The sequence below is a fragment of the Rhinolophus sinicus genome, chromosome 8 (assembly GCF_057876585.1).
Source record: "Rhinolophus sinicus isolate RSI-liver-muscle chromosome 8, RSI-T2T, whole genome shotgun sequence".
Lineage (NCBI taxonomy): Eukaryota > Metazoa > Chordata > Mammalia > Chiroptera > Rhinolophidae > Rhinolophus > Rhinolophus sinicus.
This window is the reverse complement of record NC_142508.1, coordinates 9913374-9936545: the sequence shown is the minus strand read 5'-3', so window position 1 is coordinate 9936545 and position 23172 is coordinate 9913374. Positions and strand designations below refer to the sequence as shown.

The window sequence follows — 23172 nt, the reverse complement described above, 5'->3', positions numbered from 1 at the left end:
ATCCTAACCATAAAACCCAGTAATCCCACTCCCGGGTACCCACGAGAGATGAAAACCTATGTCCACACAAAGACTTTTCTGCAAATGTCCATAGCAGCTGTATTCATAATAGCCACAAATTGGAGACAGCCGTAACCCCCAACTAGACAAGATAAATCGTAACCCAGTCCCAACTGATAACGCACAGCGACATGAGTAAGTTATTCAAACCTTAGACTCGGCTGAAAAAGCAGACACACAAGAGTACTTCTCTTTCATGTGAAGTCCTAGAACAAGCTGAGCTTGAGCCATGGAGACACTACAGATTTGCTCGGGGCTGGAGGAGGGTGGGTCAACTACAGAGGGACGCAAGGGAACTTTCTAGAGTGTAGGCACTATTCCATATCTTGATTGGCAGTGATTACACAGGTGCCTACATTTGTCAAAAGGTACTCTTTGAGATCACTGCATTTTCTTTGGTGCAAATTATACCTAAAAGTTGATTTAAAATAACATACGCTTTTTTCCCCCTGGTGGCAGTCTGGGCTCTCAGACAAGGGTTCTCCAAATGTAGTTTCTGGACCGTCTGCATCAGAATCACCACCAAGAAAGCTGATACAAACCTGACTTGGGGGCCCTGATCCACTGGATCAGAATCTCAGGACGTGAGGGACTGAGTTCCTTGTACCTAACAAACTGGGTGTCCAGAGCCGCTGCCAGAGGCTGGTCTCCAAGCTCCATGAAACAAGCCGGTGCCGGTGGCAGAGTTACTAGATGTTGATTTCAAACAATAGCACTTGGCAGTGCAGTGCCTGCTGGGCAGAGACTAGAAAATCTACTCAGAGGAATTCCATGCAGACCAACCTGCTCTGTAACTTTTCCAGCTTTTGTTTTGTAGAAAGGGAAAGACATGCTGTGAAGGCGAGACCGAAACTTGTGTGAGAACGTATGTACCTCAGTGAAAGAAAGAAAAAAAAAATCAGTCTCTCTGTAACCTCATTCCCGTTCCTTGGAGACAGACATTTTAGTTTTGAATCTTAGGTGTAACAGCTTGATGAGTTTTTACATGTATGCACCCAACCCCACCCTGATGAAGACCTAGACCACTTCCAGCACCCTAGACTGTCTGTCCCGGGTGCGTGCCCCTTTGCCAAGATAGCCACTATCCTGTCTTCTGTTACCAATGATTATTTTTAAGGCAACCACTTAAAATTATTTTTGCTGTTTATTCTTGTGTTTGTTTCCGTGTTTGTAAATAATAAGCTTACACTGCTATTTCTTGGTTTGCCAGCTTTGGACAGTAACTAGTAGCTTCCTAGTGTGGTAAGTCAGAAGTTCACTCTCATCCCCCGTCCTCACCAAGTGAAGATAAAGAACTTCCAGATTTCCAGGCCACAGCACCGCACCCTGGGCACCTCCACTGGTATTCTAAGTGGGACCTGGGCCCCGAGGAGCCCCAAGCCAGCGATCCTTGGCCTTGAAGCTGGGAGGAGCCGAAGGGCTCCTGGTAGTAAACCAGCCTGACGCCCCACACACAGGACTTCTGCAGAAAAGGGCTTTGAGGTGAGTTAAAAATCGAACATGTGAAGCTCAGGGGTTAATTTGTAGTTGCAATAAGAAAGCCACAAGAAAGACCAAAGTGTTTCTAAGATGTTTATTGCTTGTCAGATGTGCCCTTTACAACCTTCTAATAACCCTTTCTCCCAGATGCCTGTATAGTCTGTACATGCTACTGTTTTCAATGGACCAATTTGGGTGTTTTCAAGGGGAATTGGGACGCATGATCAGAGTTTAAAGAGGGAAATTGGTTTGTATAGGACAGTTGTGTCGCATGCTCGGCTCTGGGGTAGGACGCAGGTCCAGTCCCCTGCATTGGAGAGGTCTGTACAGACGGAGGAGACTAAACAAGCCCTTCCAGTCCACTGGTGGCACTCCCTCTAGCCCTGAGGCCCTTCACTGAACCCCAACACAGACATCTGCAGGCTGGTTCCCCACAGCTGCGGTGGAAGAGTTGCCTTGAACCCCCTCACATTTCTCAAGTTTCCTTTCTTGGACCCTATGTTTTGCAGCATCTTGCACCTCCCAAGTGTGGGGAGGAGGGGTGGCTATGTTCCCTTGGCTCCTCCTGCCCAGGCTGCCCTGTCCTCTGCATTGCCCCAGGCTTGGCCATCAGGGCAGACCCTCCCTCTTCCTCCTTGGGCCCACCACTTCTCATCTGCCATGGCACTGCTGCTCAGCTGCCGGGAAATGGTATTTAGAGCAATGACGTTGCTGCCAAACCCCATTGCCACAGGCCAATGGAAAACTCATTTCACGGGCTCCATGAGAACCCAGGTTGGGCTCACCTGTGACTGCTAATTCATTCTGTTCCTCTAGGACTGAAAGGGTGTGTGATTTAAGCAGGTAAGCGAATGGGAAATGGCCGTTTTAATGAAGGAGAGACCAAGGCTCAGAAATGCTTAAAACCATCCCAAGGTCACCAAACAAATCCTCTCCAGCAGCTGGAGACTAAAACGGGCACTCGGCCCCAGGGCCACAGAACGCCGCCTGGCTCCCTGGGTCACTCAGGCAGAGCCCCATGAACATGGAGCAGGGGGACGTGGCAGCCCGGGTCCAGGGAAGAGGCTGCCCCAGCTCTTCACTCGGTCCCCTGGGGGCACTGCACGCCCCAGCAGGCTCAGGGTGGGTTGGGACCCAAGTCACTTGGTCCCCTTGGCGCAGGCCCAGGGTCTTGAAGAGGCGCAGTCCAAAGCCACGAGCTTGCCTCCCTCCAGGCCCCCACACTGAAGGTGCGGCTGGTCCTCAGCTTCCTCTGGGAGTCTGGGGAAGGACAGGGGAAGGGGGGTGCTCAGGGTGAAGGGGCTTCCTGGCGTCATGGGCCCTCCAGCCTGCTTGCCTGCCTCTGCTGGCCTGGGTACTGTTTGAATCATGGCACAGGGCGGGGGTTTGGGAAGAGCTCTGGGGTGGGAGTCCTGAGGATGCCCCCGACTCATCAGCTATGGTGCTGGGCGAACCACCAAACCTCTCTGAGCGGTACGCCCCTTATCTGTAGAACAGGATGACAGTCCTGCTTGGCTGAATGTGCTGGGGGTCCCAAACAAGGGATGGGGTGATGGGGACTAAACAAAACCAGGCCCTGGGCATGGGTGTGGCCTCAGCCTCCCAAGAGGCGCCCCAGGCCAGGGGTGGAGCTGGAGAACTGAAGCTGGGATGAGATGGAGGACCCGGGACAGCAGTGGGGGAGGAGGTGTCCGCAGAGGAGGGGAAGGCCTGCAGCCCTTTGGCGGCTGCTGTGATGTCACTGCTCACATTGGGGAGCCCAGGCTAATGCATTGGGGAGGGAGGGCGCCCCCCCCCCACCCAGCCCCACAGTCACTCACAGCTGGGGCGGCAGGGGGGCCCCGTCAATCCAGTGCCAGCCCTGGGGACCTCGCCGGGCTCCCACCCAGGAGTACTTGGTGACTGGGTATCTGGTCAGGAAGTCCTGAGGGAGAAAAGCAGCTGGTCATTCTCCGGATGCTGGTACAGCTCACCTGATGCGTCCGCAAGTTCCCAGCTTGCCAGGCCAGAGAAGCAATCCAGCTCAACTCTTCCCAAACATTATAGGAACTGGAAAGCTCTGTGGGGTAGTTGCTGGTTGCCAGGCACTGGTCTCAGGAATGGAGACCAGAAATGGGGGTGATCCCATCAGCCCTGAAGGGGAGAGGGTGTGAATACCAAGCCCCACCGAGCAATGCACGATGGGTATTCACATGGAGAGGACAGAGGAACACAGGGGCTCTGAAGAGACAGGGGAGGCACGAGCAAAGCTGGGCGGCTACAGAGCACACGCAGGTAACGGCAAACAGCCTAACTGGGCAGGAGGCGAGGGATGGGGTAGAGGAGGCTGTAGAGGTGGCCTGGGAGCGGATGGCCAACAATACACTTGCCAGCAAGAACATCCAGTACGTTATATCACTTCAGTACAACACTGTTAAGGCCACTTAAAGTCTGAAGATCATGGAGCGACATGGGGGAAGGTATAGTACGGTCACAGTAAGTGACAAAAGTGAAGTTGTGACTGGACTATAACAATGAAAACAAATATGGACGTCCATGGACGCAGACACAGGAACAAGACCAAAACAAGTACGTTAGCAAACTATTAGAGATGGTTATTTCTTCTCTTTGCCCTTGATGTTGTGTTGCTTGTAACAAGGAAGTAAAGCAGAAGAGTGTATTTAAAATTTTTACCGTGTTTGGAAAGTACATTTCAATTGTATTTAAAAGATGTCTCAACAATGTACCTCCTGATGCGGGGACCACACCAGTCCAGTCTTTCGGGAACGTACGTTGGTGCTACATATATAAGGAGCGGTAACATCGTGCTTGTCGCTCTTGGATGGGCGATTCCACTTTGAGGAGTAAAGCCAGTAACATAAAGGGGACCAGAGGAGTTTACCCAGAGGTAACACAGTGCCATTTATAAAGAAAAAGTGGAAACCACCCAGGTGAAATATACTAGGCAAATTGTGAGACAGCAACAAGATGGAAAAGTACAGTGCTGTTTAAGACGACAAGTACATAGAAAATGTAGTTATGCAAGAAAATGGAAATCCAAGATCATGCCAAGTGAAAAAAAGGCAGACCACAGCAGCAAGGAGATGCCAAGAATCAGATTCATGTCAGCGAAGATCAGAAGCGGGACGGCATAAATAAAGGTTATGCTCCGTTCTTCCCCAGAAAATGGTTTAGTTGATGCAACCTCTGTATTTAACCCTGGGAATTAGTAACCAAGCACTGGAGTGACGACTGTGTTGATGCCACTCCCATTTATCCTTCAGGTCTCAGCTTAAAGGTCCCTTCCTGTAAGGACACCATGCTGACCCTTCCGAGATGCGTGCCCTTCCCTGTGCTGCCATAACCCTCAGAGTTGAGAGCTTGGCGTGCAGCATTTCAGTGGCTTGCTTACTTGTCAATTAGTGAACTTGGAGAGGACCAGGGGCCAGTCTTGCTCACCATGGAGCATGAGAGCCTAGCACACAGTAGGCCAGCTCAGCAAAACTGCCAGTAACCACCAAGGGCTCCAGGTAAAACCCAGGCCAGCAGGCCGATCGGAGATGTGCCCCAGAGGTGTCTTCCCAAGGGAGCACAGGCGAGTGAAGCCAAAAGCAGCCTCGGGCTACCCTTGCTAACCTACCACCTGAGATCCCGAAGATCAGACTGCACATGGAAGTGGAGAGTGGTGGCCAGAACAGGTAAGGCTCACACGGCCCTGCCTTGGCTGGCCATTTCCTCTCTGGCTCCATGCCACAGGCTGGGGCCTGCGGGCAGGGCTGGGCCGGCAGCTTTGGAGAGGAGCAGGAACCTGGGCTGGCCCTGAGGTGTGAGTCAGAAGGCAGGGCAGCCCCAAGCGTCTTGCTGCGTGACTGCAGCAGATCTGGGGCTCCTGCTGGCCAGCACCGCCCTCCTGGGAGCAATCAGCTGCTGGTTCAGGGCCGAGAGCTTCTCTTGGGGCTCAGAGCACGGCTGCCACTGCGGACAGTAGTAGAGCTTTGAAGCCAGATTGCCTCATGTTCATATTCTGGTCCTGTGACTTGTAAGCTCTGTGTTACCAGCCTTTCAGAGTGTCAGCACGGTCCTCTGTAAAATGGGGATGTTTGTAATGAGGTCTGAGATACTAATACAGAAGGTGCCAAAAAAATGTAGACACATTTTAAGAAAGGAAAAAACTGGCTTAAAATTGTGATAATGTGCACTGATACAAGTCATGCGTATCCATTTTTTTGGCACCCCTGCTATGTATAAAGCCATAATACACACTCGTTAAATGTCCCTTCTGCTGAGGGAAACTGCTGGGCGGTATGCAAAGCTGCGTGCCCTGCCCTCACACGTGACCTCATTTGATGCAATGCCTGCCCAGAGCTTGCTGCCCTTCTTTCTCTCCCAGCCCCAGGCCGTCTGGCTCTCTTCCACTCTGGGTATCCTGGTGACAGGAGCCTTGGGCTGTCCCCACCCAGCAATACCCACTCCATTCGGTTCTTCTTTTCCTTGCAGCTCAGACTCCATTAACCTGTTCTCACTGTCGGCAAAAATCATGGTGTGGGAAAAACAATGTCTAGAGTTATAAATTCCAGAAACTTCCGACTCAACGGACTGCTCTGCATTGATGGCACAGAGATCGTGGGGCCTCACCGCCTTCAGCTTGTGCGTCTCCAATTTCCCCACCAGTGTAGGGGGGAAGTTCTGATCCAGAGCAGAATTTACTTGAAATCTCATATTTTGCATCCTAAAATTCAGGTAAATTATTTTCTCTGCCTTCATACATTTGTTTAAAAAAAATTATGGTAAAATACACACATCATAAAATTTACCATTTTAACCATTTTTAAGTACATTCACATTGTTGTACAACCATCACCCCCAGCATCTCGCAAATATTTTCATCTTCCCCAACTGAAACTACCCATTAAACACTGACTCCTCATTCCCCTTCCCCCATCAACCACCTACTTTCTGTCTTCATACATTTCTGCTTTAATATTTAAATGCCCCGAATTACTTAATTTTCTTAATTGTATGACAGGTATTCAGTCATTTTAATCTTTCTGAAATCAAGGTGTGGCTTTTAGTGAACATATACATATGAGGTAGCTTCTTTCCTCCACCCTACAAAACAAAGCTGTTACTAAACCAATGGCATGTGAATCTTAGATGGCACAGGTGGCCCTTCAACTTTCTTTGTTTTGCTAACTGAGCAAAACCAGCCCTCGGGGAGGCTGGGCCGTGTTTATCCTGGAGCTGTGTGTGTTCCTGGCGCCTGGGCATGTCCCTGCGTCCCAGCTCATGGAGCCTGGCCTTCGCCAGCCTGTATTCCCCCCACCATCCCTGGCTTGGCACCTCCTGGAGCTTCCGGCCCTCATCCAGACCCGGGGAGCACCCCAGAGGTTCACAGCCGTCATGTTCCGGATTTCAACCGCTCAGGACCCAAATCTTAGTTTGGGTCTTCTTGCAAGGAGCTTTTTGGAAGCTTTTATAGAAGAAGCTTATCCAAACTCTGTGATACAGTTTCTGGATGTTTACTTGTATTTCAAATGATGGATCCTGTGTGTTTAGTTAGTTTTTTTTTCCCCCCTAAACCCAACCCCACCTATGAGCACCCACCAGCCAGAAGGAGGCCATTTGCTCAGCCCAGGTCCAAGGTCATTCTGGATTGAACCGGCCTAAAGGGCAGGTACCCTTTCGGTCACTGGCTTCCTGATGCCATTTGCTGTGCTGTGGGTCTGTCTCAGGAGATGGAAAAATGATGCTGGCCTGCTGAGTCCTTGCCCTGCGAAGCCCCATCCCCAGCTCCAAGCACTCTCTACCGACCCCACCACTGGTCTTCAATTTGCAGATGAAACCAGGTGGGGTCGTTTGATGTCTGACGCAGGGACCTGGGCAGGTTTCTCTGCCCAGCCTGTTCTCATCTCACAATGTTAAGAATTCAGGGCCCAGCCCAGGCCCTGGGCAGAAACTGTTATGTGCTGATCTCTTGCCTCCACCAGCTACCATGCCTCTAGCATTTCCCCCTACTTCTAGCTAATATTATTTGTAGAACATTTAGAACAGTTTGAAAAAGCTTTAAAGAAGAAAAAAAATATCACTCAGAATCTTGCCTCCCAGTGGTATTATTACTAGTGTATTTCCTTGCAGTGTTTTTTCTTTACATACATATGTACCATACTGGGATAACAGACTTAATTTTTCTCAGTCTACACTGCATCCTTTTCATTTCCCCATGTTTTTTTTTAGTTTTTTTTTAAATAAACGTTATTCCTGGTAATAAAATAACCCATGTTTATTGTGAAGTATTTTCCCCAGCAGATTTTTATATCTACTCCCGGGACATCTCCCAGAGAAAAGAAAAAGACAGAAATTGCCCTCCCTACTTTATGGGGCAGAATTCCCTTATTTCAGGACTGGGCAGGAGCAGTCCCAGAAAACAAGATTTCATGCATGTGAAAATCTTAAGTAAAATATTAACAAGTCAAATCTGGAAGTATTTTGGGAAGAAAAAATCATGGCTAAGTAAACTTGATCACAAAAAGCCAAGACTGAAACCAAGACTGTGATTCACAAGAAGAGATTAAAAGAGGAAACAAAAAAGAGATTTTATCATCTCAGTGTACAGAAGAAAAAGCATCCAATGAAATTAAACTCCTTCATGTTTAAAACTCTCAGCAAAACAGAAACAGAGGGGAACATCCTTAAAGGATAATATAAGGGGGCGGAGGGTAAGGACAACAAGAATGGGAGAAGATAATAGATGAGAAATGTCAACAAAATTTTGGAAGCTGGACAACTGATTGGCTTAGCAGACCCAAGAGAGCTCAGTGGGTTTTCAAGAGGGCGGGTGGGAGGAAGCTGAAAATACACCAATTTCTATTACGAAGCACCACAAGGCTCAACTATTGGAGACAATAGTTCCCCCTGAAGGCTGCCTGGCTGTCTCCCAGGCCTTCGTGTTTTTTTTTTTTTTTTTCTTTCCTTAAAAGATCCATATTGCCTCACCCACGTTGACCTTTAGGTCACATCCTTCTGTCATATACTCTCAGAACACTGTCCACCTTCCCTTCATAGCACAGATCAGTACTTAAATACCTACTTCTATGATTTCCTGATTAACGTCTGTCTCACTCACTGCTCTCTTAGCTGTGCAAAGGTGGAGGCTGGGTTATTGGGGCTCATCACTGAACCCCCCCACCTCCCAAAAAATAAAACACACAGTAAGTGCTCCATGAATATTTATGAAAGCACTGGCTGAAGGAATGCTGTCTTTTCATGCATATCAGAACAGCTAACAGAAATTCTTGGCACCTGCCCTAAGTAAAAGGAAGCCAACAGCTGGATCCAGATTGTAGGTCCTTTTTTGTAATTACTCTCCAACCCATTGGTTGGATGGTTATTCAGCAAATATTCACTCCTCTCCCCCTCTCCCTGGGATGGAGTATACTACCATATTCCTTTGATGTTGGGCTTGGCTGTGCTATTTGCTTTGGCCAGTGGGATGTTAGCAGATATAACAGAAGCCTTAAGTGGTGCTTGATTCTGCCATTTTTCTCATGAGGACTTTCTCTCAGGTAGAAGGAGGAGAGGCTCCCGGAGCAGAGCCAACCAGGAGGCTCAAGCCAAGCCCAGCTAATCGGCACCCTGCAGCTGCGCTGTCTGCCAGACCCAGCCAAGATGAGCCTGTCAACCGTCCTCCCACAGACCAACGAGCAAGAAAGAAACGTTTCTGGCCTTCACCGAAGTTCACCGACTTCAGCAGTGACTTGTTCCCCCGCATTCTCCTAGCAATAGCTGGCTAGCATGAGCACTACATGTAATTTCTGTTCCATACGACCTCCCAGAGGATGCACATGTGTCCCCCCCACAGACCTGCCAGCACAGGTTTCTGAGCTCCCTGTTAAGTGCGTGGCCACCAGGCTGGCTGCGTGCGTCCCTGCTCCAGCTGTCCCAGCTCCACCTCCACTTCTTAGAATGAAGAGTAAATTCAAGACCGTGGCGACTTGAAGTCTGGTCCCCCTCCATGTCACTTTACTTCTGCAGGCCTTGGTGACTTTCTCTGTAATGTGGAATTGGACTCGATTTTACCAATTCCTTCCCAGCCTAGCAATCTAATCTGTAATACCCTCATGCCTAGGCCGCCCAGCCACCCTCCCTCCTCACCTCGGTGTGGATCAGCAGGGGTAGGGTAGCGTGCTGGGCAGAGCAGAAAGCCTGGCTGGCCTCCCAGGCCTGAGCTTCAGCAGAGAGGTAGTAGCAATGCTCCCCGGACCACAGCCAGCCCTGGGGGCATGGCCGGCACCTGGCCCCTGCAAGCAGAGACCACTGGTGAGCTGTGGGAGAAACTAAGTTAAAAAATCAAAACCTGGCCATTGCATTGACGGCCAAATCTGGAGGCATGGAGTTGGCAAGCCTTTGGGTGGCGAGCGGGGTGGGCAGGGCCCCCGGAAGGCTGTACAATGTGTGCAGTGCACAAAGCGCCCCCATGGGGCTGGCATCTGATTGCTTGTCAGAGCACGGGCTGTATCCAACGGGGGGAGGAAGCTCTTTTCCTGATCTTTGCTCAACAGGCCCATGGCTTCATTCTGCCTCTGCCCAGTGGGGATGTCCTTTTGTGCTTCTTACAAAGGTGCTGTAAGGTCTAGACACCCCGGCGGTGGAGCCAGGGAAGAGAGGGGGCTGGGAGGAGGCACCATACCTGCTCTAGAGGCCAAGGCCACAATGGCGACCGTGGACACCGCCAGGAGCACGGCCATGACTGCCAGAGCCCAGCGCAGGGACTTCATGTACATGGGCAGACCTGGGGAAGGGACGGGACAACCAGGAAATGCGTTAGAAGGAGACCATCCCAACCGTGCCCAGCTCAGAATCCCTGACTTATCCACCAGCACCACACGTACCTGAGCACCCACCCATCCCCTCGGTCCAGTGGGCTGGACAACCACTGAGATCCAACTCCCTCTCGCCTTCCCCAGGGAGGGCTGGAGGCGAAGAATTTCTGAAGTGTGCCTTGAGATGGTTAGGGCCGTTAATTTAGTAATTATTTACAAAGCACTGATGTGCCAGGTGTTGGGAGTTTCAGTGAAAGTCTAGACTGTCTCCTTCCATGCTGCCAGGGGTTTCAGAACCCAGGGGAGGATATTTACAAAGAGGGACCAGAAATGCCACAGTAAGCAGTACAAGGGCTAGTGCTGATGGGAGCATGGAATAAGGACACGTCATCCAGCCGTGGGGACCAGAGGAAATGACTCTAACCAGGGCATCTGAGGAGCGGGCTTTCCCCCCAGTTTTAGACTCTCTGCAAACAGATGTCTCCCCTGGACTAAGTGCTGCCATTGAAAACATTCTCTGAGTCTTTGATCCGGCTGACAGCTGGACAGTACCTTTGGACACTTGCCCAAATGAGCAGGGGAAGAGGCAAAGCAGCGATGTTTCCAACCCTCTCCATAGTCGCTTGCCTTTCCGGTTCTTGCGGTGGGGGCTGTGAAACAGCTGGGTTAGGGCATTCCTGCGTGGGCTTGGGCAGGTCACGGAGCCTGTGCCTTGGTTTGCCCTGTTGTTCAGGTAGCCAGCTTGATCCCAGGTGGTACCAGCCACCATTGGCAGAAACCACTCTGCAGAGCTCCTCATCCAAGCAGCCATCCTCAGACCAAGCCTCAGCCCGGCACTGGGAACCCCAAGCTTCCTTAATCCCAGAGAGCAAGCCCGAAGCACCCAGCATCAGCATGCACCCTCTATTGTGCTCTGACACCTCGCTCTCCCACGCATCCTTCTTCACATGCTTGTTTCCTGTTCCAGCCCTAGCACTGTTTCAATGTGATAGCACCGTCTAACCGTCCAGTCCCAAACCTGCCTCCCCTGATACCTCCACAAGCATTTGACACTGTTGACCACACTCTTCTAGAAATTCTCCTTTTCCTGCTTCCACGTGTCCTGAGTCTCTTCCTACCACCTACATTTTTCTTTCCCAGTCCGTGGCTGGTTCCTCTTCCTTTAGATGACTTCTCTACCTGGAACTCCCCAAAGCACCTTCCTATTTACGTCTCTCATACCCCTTCCCCCGCTCTCCCTCTTGGATGGATAACGCGGTCCATCATACCTTTACCCTGGGCAACAACATAGTAGGAGCTTTCCCCACTCCTCCCATTGGCACACCTTATCAGTTCAGTGGCCCAGCTCACTAATTAACCCCTTGAATCCTCCTCCCTCCCACCTCTGCCATAGCTCACGTCTTCATCATCTCTTGTTGAGCTATCATCTCCTAACTGCCCTCCTTCAATCTTACGCCTGTCCTATCTTTCCTCCACAATGCTGTCAGGACTCGTGCTAAATGCTATCAGGACAGTGCTAAAGGACTCACTTTCTAGAATGTTTCCATCCCACTCTTTTTAGTCACAGACTCTCTCATTATTAATCTGATTTTTAAAAAGCTATAGACTCATTGAGGTGGGCAGAATAATGTCCCCCTAAAGATGTCCACATCTTAAGATGTCTGTGTTAGGTACTATGGCACAGGGGAATTAAAGTTGCAGATAGAATTAAGATTGCTAATCCGTTGACCTTGAGATGAGGAGATTACTTAGGATTTTCTGGGTGGGTCCGATGTAATCACAAGGGTCCTTAAAAATGGAAGACAGAGGCAGAAGAGCAGGAGAGTCAGTGCGAGAAGGATTCAACCTGACATTGCAGCTTTGATTACAGCCGGGCCATGAGTTAAGGAACGCAGTGGCCTCTGGAAGATAGAAAAGGCAAGGAAACCCCAGAAAGGAAACCCTAGAGCCCCCCAGAAAGGAACACAGGGCGGCTGACAACTGGACTTTAGACCACTGAGCCCATGTCAGACTCCTGACCTACATAACGGTAAGATAATACATTTGTCGTTTTAAGCAACTAAGTTTGTGCAGTTGGTTACAGCAGCTGTAGAAAACTCATATGCCATCCTGCAGAAAATGTGTTCACACCAAACTTTGCAAAAGTTCCTAAGTGATCTGAGTCCCTGGTATTCTACCGGTGCTTAAGAACCCCTGGCACATGGGCCCTTGGGATTTGGGGCCTGTCTAGCTGGCTTGCTCTTCCTCTCTGTGCAGGCCATTCGCCTCTCCTGGCCTGTTCCTGCAGCTCCAGGTAGAAGGGACCTCGCCCACCCCCATTCCTACTTTCAAGGCTTAACTCTGGGAAACTTTCCCATGCCACCAAGTTCACCAAACATTCCCTGCTGGGTTCCTTGTCCAGGATTATTTCGTTGTTTATTATCTATTTCATGCTCTTCCTTTTTCTCCTGCCTACTGCCCCTCCCACCAAAGGAAAACCCACACACACCCAGCACAGTTTGGTTCCTGGTCCCCACGCAGAAGCTGCTGAATGGATGAGTGTGGGGGGCCGAAGGTATTTGGTGGCGAGAAAGGCAGCCTGAGCCTGTGAGAAGTCGGCCCTGGGTAGAGTTGCGGTCCCGCCGCCCTGGAGCCAGGCAGGAGTCCGGAACCTGTGTTCCCGCCGAGGGGATGTGGGTACGTGGGAGTGTGTGTGTGTGTGTGTGGGGGGGGGAGTCAGGTGACCCTGAAAGACTTCCCCTCGCCTGGAATTTCTTTCCACCTCTACTTCTCAAAGATGCTGCGCACGATAAGAGGGAATGTGAAATTTCTCGGGAAGGGGGAAGAATAGTGGTTTTATTCTTTTATCGCAATTTGAATTATAATTATAGACCAGAATGTTATATTGGTTCCAGGCCAGAGAGAGGCCAGGTGGGGTCGGGCATTGGGATGGTCGTCTGGGTCCCCTAGTCCCTCCGCTGGGTGAATGTCGGGGGGGCCTCAGGCTGCGAGGATCCGGATGCGGAGGCGCCGATTCCCCGCGCCCGTGCGCCTTACCTATGAGCTTGATCGCCCGGTGCAGCTTCTTGCCGCCGTCCACCTGGGCGCGGTGCAGCAACACGGCGTCCTCCTGCTCCTGCTCCTTGCAGCGGCAGCGGCACGTGGGGGAGCCTGGGGGCTCCGCGCCCCCCTCGGCGGGGCTGGCCTGGCCCTCAGCATCCAGGCCACGCTCCGCCGGGGCGGCGGCCAGCTGCGCGCCCCGGCCCCACGTGCTGCCCATGGACGCGGTCCGCTGCAGGAGCGGGTACGCGGGGGAGGCGTGGCGGGAGAAGGCGGGGGACTCAGGCACCGGCACGGTGATGAAGCGCGTGGAGGGCGTGGGCGAGGGAGCATGGCTGCCGCCCGCCGTGCCCATAGGCTTCACGCGCACGTCCACCTGCAGTTCCATAGGCGCCCAGGCTCCGGGCGCCGGCTCCCCCGGTGCGGCCCAGGGCACCAGCTCGGCCCCCGGAGCCTCGCCTTCCCGGGGCTGCTCGGCTGCGGCGGGGCCCGGGGACGGCAACTCCCGGCTGGTGGACGCCTGGCGGCGGAAGGCGCCGTAGCCCAGGTTGGGTGGCAGCAGCCGCAGGCGCGCGGGGAGAGGCGAGGGCAGCTTCTTTCCGCCCGTCGCCTCCTGCACGGCGGTAGCCGGGCTGCTCTCAGGACTCTCCTGCCGTCGCTCCTCTGCGGGGACCTGTGGTTGCTCCACGCTCGGGACCTGGTTTTCCAAGGGCTGCATCGGGAACTCGGCCCCGGCTTGGTCTCCTCCGGATACCGTCCCGGCCCTTTCCATCCTGGGCGCCGAGCAACCGACTGATTCAGAGTGGAGCTCACCTGGGCCCAGGTGGAGAATCAGTGTTGCCTCTCTGGTCGGGATCGGTTCAGCCGAGTCGCTGTAGTTGTCAAGCCACACCCCTCTCCGTCATGCCCCACCCACTCAAGCACCCCGCTGGGATTGGCTGTGTTTGGGGTTCTGTTGGCCTTTCCCCTTCAGGCCATCAGCTCCGCCTTCACAAGGCACAGGGGGAAAGGGAGGGGCAGAAGGGCCTGGATGAGTGGTTACCCCAAAGGCAGAGCTGGGAGCAGACGTGTGAAGGAGCACCCAGAGCCCGGCCTGACTTGTCCCTCTTCTTTGTCCCTGGTCTCCCACATTCGACCCCCACCCCCAGGCCTCTGCCATTGTGCTGATTTGGAGAGTTACAGTTTGGGCGGTGAGCGGTTGGTTGCCTGCGCTGGGGATGGCTCTCCAGACACTGGTGGTCTCTGCACCCCCACCACTTACCATCACTGACTCAGCTGGGCCAATCAGATTTCTCCCTGGCGGGAATTTAGCTGAGAGATGCAGAGCTGAAAGTTGTCACAACTCACAATAGGGCAGCTGTCTAGAAAGAAGACCCACAAGCTCCTCCTTAGGTCCCTGAGTCTCTCTGGTTTCAGCCCTTCCTAAAACTTGCTTGTTCAATTCTGTGGATTTCATGAAACCCTTTCCCTAACTCCCTTTTTTTTTTTTTTTTTTTGTCTTAAGTTAGCATAGCATTTAACACTCAGATTGCAAGTGGTAAAAAAAACTCCAAGTCCAACCACTGGCTGCCTTGGGCTCCCTGGGGCTCTCTGGGGCTGAGAACCAGGTTTTGGAGCAGTCTGCATTGTGCCTTTCATGACAGAGTCACGGAGGCCCTGGCATCTTTGGTCATTTACAACTTCTGTGGTGGGAGACCCTGAGGCAGGTAAATTACCAAAACATTTCTTTTTTTTTTTTTTAATATGGAACGCTTCACGAATTTGCGTGTCATCCTTGCGCAGGGGCCATGCTAATCTTCTCTCTATCGTTCCAATTTTAGTATATGTGCTGTCGAAGCGAGCACACCAAAACATTGCAAGGGGGCTCAGATCCTGGCCAGCAAAAAGAACAAATATCTACTGCATTCCTTCTTTCTTTCTCTTTAAAATCCTTTTTTTTTTTTTTTACTTACAACAGCAATACCTGCTGTGATACAAAATTTAAATATTACAGAAATACATACTGTAGAAAGTAAAAGTTCCCAGTATTTCATGCCCCAGAGATCTCTGTTATTAATGATTCAGTGTACATTCTTCTGGGGTTTTTTTTCTATGCATACCCTAAACTATATTGTTATGATATGTACATATTTTTATTTCCAAAACTTTACTCACTATTAAATGTATACCTATACCTAATTTATTTAAGCAGTCTCCTACTGATAGACTTTTGAGTTGTTTCCATTTCCATGACATTACTGCAATGCTGCAAATGCCACAGTTATCATTCCTATTTTTCTTTCTTTCCTTTTTTTCTTTTGCTTCTTTCTTCCACAGTTACAATTCAATGACCATTCTTGTACATTGTTTTTTATAACTCACATCTCTGATGATATCTTGAGACTAGATTCATTAAAATGGAACTGCTGAGCCAAAGGATGCTCACAGTTTCACATCTGATGGACGATGCCACAATTACCCAAATTACTCACAAGAGGCCAAGCGAACAATGGAGGAGAGAGCGTTGTTTCCCATAGCCTCACCAGCACTTGATATTATCAATCTCTTAGTCTTTCCCAATCTGGCAGGTGGAATTATGAAATTTCAGCTTGCATTTATTTTAGGTATAAATGAAGTTAACACATCTTTTCATTTGTTACTTATGTTGTGTCTTTGCCATTCTCAGGGCCTGTGTAAAGGGCCACTGCGATTCCCTCTAAGGCCGGCTCCAGATCACCAGCTGGTTCCAGGAAGTGGTTCCGCTGGCGCCCCCGTTACCCCTCTCCTGCCCCCGCACCACAGAGTTCACTAGTTCAGGGAAGCTGATGGTATCTGGGTGAGTGCTAAGAGCATAAACTTAACCATGGGTGGCTGCTCCAGAGAGGAAACAGACATGCCCAACCCTGGCTCTTGGCTGATGTCACCCCCTCTGGCATCTTGGGCCTTTCTAGGGCCCCTGGACAAACAGGTGAAGGGAGGGAAAGGGTTCTGCCTGGCCAGCTCCCTGGCATGGTCCATCCTCAGCTCACATTCCATCTGCTCAGAGGCTCAGGGGCAGTCTCACCCCCAGACCCGTGTCCCTCCCCTGTGGAGTGTCCTCACAGCACTCAGCACTGTCTTCTGCCAACATGTTCACATATTTGTCTTGTTGTTTACTGTTCGTCTTTAGCCCTCTGGAAATCATTGCTCTGTCCCCTAGAATCGTAGCGGGCATGGCCATCCTGCTGCTTAGCTGATGCTTAGCTTAAGCCCAGTGGCTTAGTGAATATTTACAAAATAAATACTGCCAAACAGGGCATTGTGTGGGGTGTTTGACATACCTGTTCTTTATTCTTTTTCTCCCTCAATTTTTACTTGACAAATTTTAAACATTAAGCAAAATGAAAAGAATAAGTTGTGAACACTTGAATAACTTCCACTTAGATTCAACAGTTAGCCTTTCCTTAATTTGCTTCATCTCCATGCAAACATAATTTTGTTGTTGTTGACCCAGGAGTGTGCTGCAGATCTGGTGCAACCTTTCAATGCTTCAGCAAGTGTCTCCTACGAATACACATATTCTACCCAAGTGCAAACCATTCAGAGGCCATATTTAAATTTCCCCCTTTTTTTAAAACAAGGACATCATCAAGTCTCATATATTGCATTTGGCTGTTATGTCTATTAACTCTTCATAATAACTGTGAGGAAGGCACTAAAATGCCTACATTACAGGTGAGGAAGGTGAGACTCAGGAGGTGGAGGAACTTGCCAGAATCACATGAAGCCAAGGCGGGAAAGTTAAGATGCAATTGTGCGTCTCTGACACCAAACGCGTCCTTTTCCCCCCTTTCCTACATCTTGCTCCCCTCATCCTCTTGGTTCCCTGGAGGTTTCATTCCCAGTCTCTGGCTGGTCTGGTCCATGCAAATCATGGGTTGGGGCCTCGGTGGAGGTGTCCACCCAGTTACTCACCGGACTAGGCTTCACTTTCAAGTTCCTCCAGCCACACCCCCACTCCTCACCCTTATGGGTGCTGCAGCTCTGAGACGTTAGCCGGAGAGTGGGAGGGACAGGATTTCCTGTTTCTGCCTCACTCATTTAGTGGAGGATCCACTTGCAGCTAGGGAAGGGACAAACACAGCTCCAGTAGGGGAACACATGGTGGCATTGGGTCAGGGGTGTAGGTAAGCCTGCAACAGGGACTGAAAAACATTCCACCTAGATGTGCGCAAACTCACCCAAGGAGACTTGTAGAAGAGCCATAACAGGGCGGGAAAATGTCTCCCTGAGTCACCCGCGGCTTGCTGGCTGCAAGTCCCAACACTGACCCTCCCGTGTGGGGAGCTGCACTCCTAGAATTCATTCCTGTCGGATGCAGGGATTGTGAGTAACTAATGCGTGTGAATACACAGCCCCACTCAGTAACATATGGGGCAGACCTACCTCTCCTGTGGAAGTGGCACCCCCTTAGCTGACCTCTCTGTATTGCAGGCTCAAAACTCGGAAAGACCTGGGTGGGACACGTGCAAGGACCGGGAGACCAGGGACTGAAACTGATAAGGGGCTCAAGGGGAACAGAAGAAGCAGTACCCACCACCTCACACCACAGGTGTGTAAAAGGCTCTTTTCATAAGGCTGCTGGGGACCCCATGCTGCAAAAGGAGAAGACACAAGTACCCAGGAGCACCTCAGTAGGGACACCCCAAATTTGGGGGTAAAGTTATTACCCTCTTCCCCTCTGAGCCAAATCAGTCCACTGCGAATGAGGTTTGCTGGCGAGTCCTTAGGCCAAGGGCATCTCCCAAATCACATCAGGCTTTGTGAAAATCTAATGAAAGGGCTTAGAGTGTTGCGGGAAGAGAGAGGCCTTGGCTTCACAAAGGAAAGAATTCAAACATGAGCCGATACAGAGTTTAAAGTCGAAGTAAGTTTATTTAGCAGAGAGTGAGAAAAGAAAGGCCATCTCATAGACAGCGTGGCGGTCTCTAATCGCTAGTGGAAGACAGACTCCCTCCATCCCCCAGGCTAGGGTTGGCATGTGTTTTCTGCTTTCATGGAAAATTCGTTGGTGTGGGGGGGAAAGGAAGATAGAACAATGGTAAATTTATCTTTGACTTCAGTAAGATGCAGGAAGAATAGGGGCAGGTTGGTTTTTAACTCTTGTAAAGCACAACCTGTGTTTAATTTGCTGTGGGCTTAATTACAGGGATGGTCCTAGTGGAATCTCTAGTCTTCCGGAGAGATTGCTCTGGATCATTGATTAATGTCTGCCTGAGTTCTGTATCTCGGAGCATGTGGGCAGCAGGCTTGGAACCCACCCTCTTAGTTTCTTCTTCTGTCCCTTCCCAGACTCCTCAGTCCTTGGGACATTCTTTGGACCCACACCATGGACTCTTCTATGCCCAACCTCCTGTGTATGACTATTGTATTTTATTTTTTTGTATGATTATTTTATGAGTCTAGGCTTTTAAAAATGAAACACTCAACTCTCCCCTGGGGCTAGGAACACTAATTTTCAGGACGAAAAGTCCAACTGTCTGCTGAAGGGGAAGAAGCAGAAAATACCTCTTTTTTGGTAGTGAGTCTAAAGGAAAGTAAGATGGTGGCTTCTTTACGGCCTCAGCTCCAGTGAAGCTCAGCCCTCACTCACCTCAGAGTCTAGTTGAGTGGCACGCCCTGGGCTCAGCAGTTCACAGCCTGCACTGATGAATGCACAGCCTGGTCAAGAGCCCTTCTGCTGGGCCCTGTGCCTGAGCCCCGGTGGCGGTCTGGGCTGCAGAGGAAGATGTGGGGGCCTCCTTGCAAGACCCTGGCTACCCACCTGCTCTAGCTTGGATGGTGCAGAGCTCAGTGAGGACAAAGAGCCTGAGGTAATTTCCAACTTACCAGATTCTGGGTCCACTTGGATCTAACAGATTAGTCGTCCCAAGGAAGTTGGGCTGCTGGGTGCTAGGCATTGCTGAGGCCAGCAGGCAGCCCTGGAAGGCTCAGGCTCAAAGGTCAGATGTAAGACCTCAGCAACCCCACAGCCAACAGGGGTGGATCTTCCCTGGCTCTCTCAGGCCTTGGACTTGGCTCTGTTGGGACTGAGCTGACCTGGCTGCCTCTGTCTGTTAAAGACATGGGCTCTCCTGCCCTCCCAGGCCTTGGTCCACTTTCATCTTTTTCTGCTTCTGGGACAGCTCCTCTCACCGTCTTCCACCTGCCCCCTCAGTCCTCTTGGCCCACCTTAAGATAGGTGGACCTGCTCCCTGACAGACCTGTCTCAGATTTTGGAGGGGTCTTGCATGAACAATGTGACTCCCCGAGGACACCTTCACCCCTCACAAGGGCGCAGTCCTTGAATTCAGGGATTGTCCACATGTTGCCACCAAGTCACAGCCCTGCCAGTCCGATGCCAGCACGTCCCACGGCCAGGTCTTCCCTCAGGCCTGAATCCAAACCAAGCCTGTCCCTTTTCTCTAGGAGTTCAGGGGCCTGAGCCCATCTCCCACCCACCGGTCCAGCCACACCTCTGTGGCCCCAAAGGCCCAAGGCTGGCATTGGCAGGGGGAGACCACAGCCTGGACTTGCTCGCCCGTGGACGTTTTGTGCCAACCACATTCATGGACTCCATCAAGGTCCACCCTTCTCTCTAAAGGAATAGACACTTGTATTCCTGGGTACCCATCAGAGACCCCAGGCCACAGGGGATCACATCATATGTCCGTGTGTCACCACAAGCACCTAGCCTCACGTTCCCAATTAGAAATCCACATTCATAACCTTAACAAAAACTTCATGGTCCAGATTGGGAGATTAGCCACTGTCAAGTTGAAAGGTCTGGCTCCCATTGCTAACAATTCCAAATTTCATGACGAGCTTCTACACTTTAGAAAAAAATTGAATTTATTGTTCTATCATAAAGATGTGTGAGGAGATGGGTGTTTTCAGGGCAATAGTCCTTAAATGGTTTGTATATAGATCACTTTGAGACTCCAATGAAAGCTGGGAACCCTCTCTCTAGTAAAATACATTTTGCAGTTTTCAGTTTTAGGGGGTCACAGATTTCATGAAGCCCACCCGTGAGCAGCAATGTAAGGAGGCCTGGTCTACAGGGTGAGGCTCTAATCAGCTGGCTTATTGATTCCGCGCATTTTTGCCCAGGAAGCTTTCATAGGCCATTCGAGGGCACTTTTCCACCTGTCTCATCTGGGCCCCAAACTGGGATTATGGGTGACTTTTATATGCAACAGATTGAAGTACCATGACTCAGATAGCGTGAGAACCAGTACGGCCACGATGGTCGAGAATTCAATACTTTGATTTTCAGCTGCAACTATGATATTTCTGCAAGCAAAATACATTGGCTAAAACAGACATTTGAGCTATCGTTAATTTTAAGGAGACCTTCACAGTGATGGTTAAGAGAGCTTATGATTTCAAAAGCCAAAGGGGCAGCCTCCTGCAAGGTCTATGATGGCTCATGCTGACCAGCCTTTCCAGGCCTCCTACAGAACTGTATTCTGGCCACTGAGATATTTCAGGGTCTGTTTGGGCTATCGAAACCTCCCTCTCCTTTGTGGGCTGGGGATACATATATAAGAGATTATCTGTCTTAGAGATTTTATTGGTTACCTGGTGATCACACACAATCCTGAGACAAACCTGACGCAGAAAGAAAAGCTTTCTTATAGTATTTACGAGCTGAACTTTCTGTTCCTCCAACATCTCCTTCTGTCACCATGGTGATGGGTAGAAGATGAGGGTTTTAGTGCTGTCTTGTTTGGGGATCTTACTGTATAGGTTGAACTGTGTACCCTCCCCCCCACACGCACACACATACACACTGAGATGTTGAAGTCCTAACCCCTAATATCTTATTTGGAGACAGGGTCATTACAGATGTAATTAGTTAAGGTGAGGTCATTAGGGTGGGCTCTAATCCAATATAACTGGGCCCTTATAAAAGGAGATTTGGACACAGACACCCACACAGGGAGAACGCTGTGTGAAGATAAAGGCAGATGGCGTGATGTGTCTACAAGCCAAGGGCCACCAAAGACGGCCAGCAAACCAGCAGGTGCTCTGGGAGAGGCCTGGAACAGGTTCTCTGTGACAGTTCTCAGAAGGAACCAATTCTGCTGAGGCCTTGCTCTTGGACTTCAGACTCCAGAACTATGAGGCAGTACATCTGCGTTGTTTAAGCCACCTAGTTTGTTACAGCAACCCTTGCAAGTGAATACAGAAATGAGTCAGGGCCCACAAAAGCCAAGGAATCCTGGGCTGGGGCTCGGTGCAGGAGCCCTTTCTCTAAGGAGAGTCCGCTAACTCCCCACAGGCTGCAGCTGACCCCCCACCCCATCTGTGCCTCTGTGAGCCTTAGGAAAAGGGGGCCTCTGAGAGCAGGCACAGCCAGTAGAGCTCGTGGGCCTACTCACAGAGAGCAGGTGAATTCAAAACTGCGCCCCTTGCTCCAGGCAGACAATGCCTTACCAGGTGGCACTGCTCTGCGATGGGCTAAGGGTTGAATTCCATATCTCAATGGCCCCCCCCAGGACAGGCGCCCTTGTGCAGTGAGCAAATTGCACAAACGTACATGGCAGCACTGGTTGCTCTTTGCATTCTCTGTTTGCATCTGCTTCTATTAATGCACTGATCCCATTTGCATGGGGGATTTGTCCTGTTGCCGGGGGATTTGTCCTGTTGCCGGAGAATGGCAATGAAGGCCCAAAGCTGTAGATAAGAGGTGCTAAGTGCCTCACATTCTAAGTACAAGGAACCTGAGCAGTCGGGCCAAGCCTATCCACCGGGCACATTGAGTGGGGCATATTGAGTGGTGCCACTTGCTTTCCCTCTCCCCGTGCCCTCAATATCAGATCACTAGAAGGAAGAGAGGTCATCAACCTTTGGGAGCGCAGTGCTTGTGAGGACGTATTATCCTTTAGAGGGGTTGGGTGCTTTCCCTCCAAGAAGCCAGGCTCTGGGCTGCAAGAAAACCCCTAGTAAATATTAGGGGAGTCTAAGAAAACGAGAGGGGAGTCTCACCAGGCCTGAACGCTTAATGACCTCGGGTCTGTGCCTGGAATAAGTGGGAGTTGTGTTGGGGGGGTCGGGGGAGGGGTTAGCTTTTGGGGAGACTTCCAGGAACCTGGGAGTTCTGCCCTCCCCCTCCCCTGTCTTCACGTCTGTAACCGGAGGGGGACTCAGGGAGGCCAGGAGGCAGACCTGTTCTGCGCTCTCACTGGTGGAGCTCCCTCTGGCACCTTTGACTCCCTGAACGCCTTTCCCACTGCCAACCAAGAGTGGGGTTTCCTAAGCCAGAACTACTTCCAGACAGGTCTTATGCCGCACTGGGGCTTTCAGAGCCAACCTCAGTGGGGCTACAGGCCTCACTTTTTGAAAGAACAAGGGTATTGTCCACAAGAGGTCTGACTCAGTGTTTGGACCTGACACTTCTTCCTCTGCAGAAATGGCCCCACGCCGCGCGTTGCAGGGGAGCGAAGGGCCACCAAACACCCTCCCCCAGCAGGGTCTGTAGTTGGGTCCACTCCCCACCGCACAAACCAGAACGTTCCAAGGTTGTAGCGTTGTATGCCTTCACGTTAGGAAGTAGCAGTATGCCCTTGTTGTCACTAGATGGCAACCCTGTGTAAAGGTAAAGCAACACGCCGTGGGAACCGCTCACCACCAGGCCGCCCGAGGCAGAAAGGGGACCACGGTTTTTCCCCTAGGCGGGGTCCCTCGAGGGAATCCAGATGAGCAAGGCTGGATAAAGAAGTCGCGGCTTTCCTGTTGGCCCCGGGCTCAGGAGGTGCGGGTCTGGAAGGCAGTTCCTCCCCGGCTCCGGGCGGAG

The 23172-nt window shown here is 51.0% G+C and overlaps 1 protein-coding gene and 1 non-coding gene across 4 annotated transcripts; both read right to left on the bottom strand.

Annotated features, from left to right (window-relative positions):
• Positions 1-1618: 1618 nt before the first annotated feature.
• KLRG2 (killer cell lectin like receptor G2) lies at positions 1619-14459 on the bottom strand. Of its 3 annotated transcripts, XR_002139008.3 has the most exons (6): positions 13374-14459; positions 10205-10306; positions 9670-9815; positions 9379-9565; positions 3360-3463; positions 2781-2799 (listed from the first exon to the last, which is right to left on the bottom strand). XR_002139008.3 is itself a non-coding variant. In XM_019750209.3 (5 exons), the coding sequence occupies exons 1-5, from the start codon at positions 14146-14148 to the stop codon at positions 2679-2681; spliced, it is 1248 nt and encodes a 415-aa protein (XP_019605768.3). In that variant the 5' UTR covers positions 14149-14333; the 3' UTR covers positions 1619-2678. The 3 variants fall into 3 exon arrangements, 1 of the variants encoding a protein (XP_019605768.3); XM_019750209.3 differs by lacking the exon at positions 9379-9565 and having other exon boundaries at positions 1619-2799; positions 13374-14333; XR_016021914.1 differs by having other exon boundaries at positions 2755-2799; positions 3360-9565.
• A 654-nt stretch (positions 14460-15113) lies between these two features.
• Positions 15114-15220, bottom strand: LOC141567752 (U6 spliceosomal RNA). The gene has a single exon (XR_012490581.2). It is a non-coding gene; the product is annotated as a U6 spliceosomal RNA (small nuclear RNA).
• Between the last annotated feature and the right edge of the window lie 7952 nt (positions 15221-23172).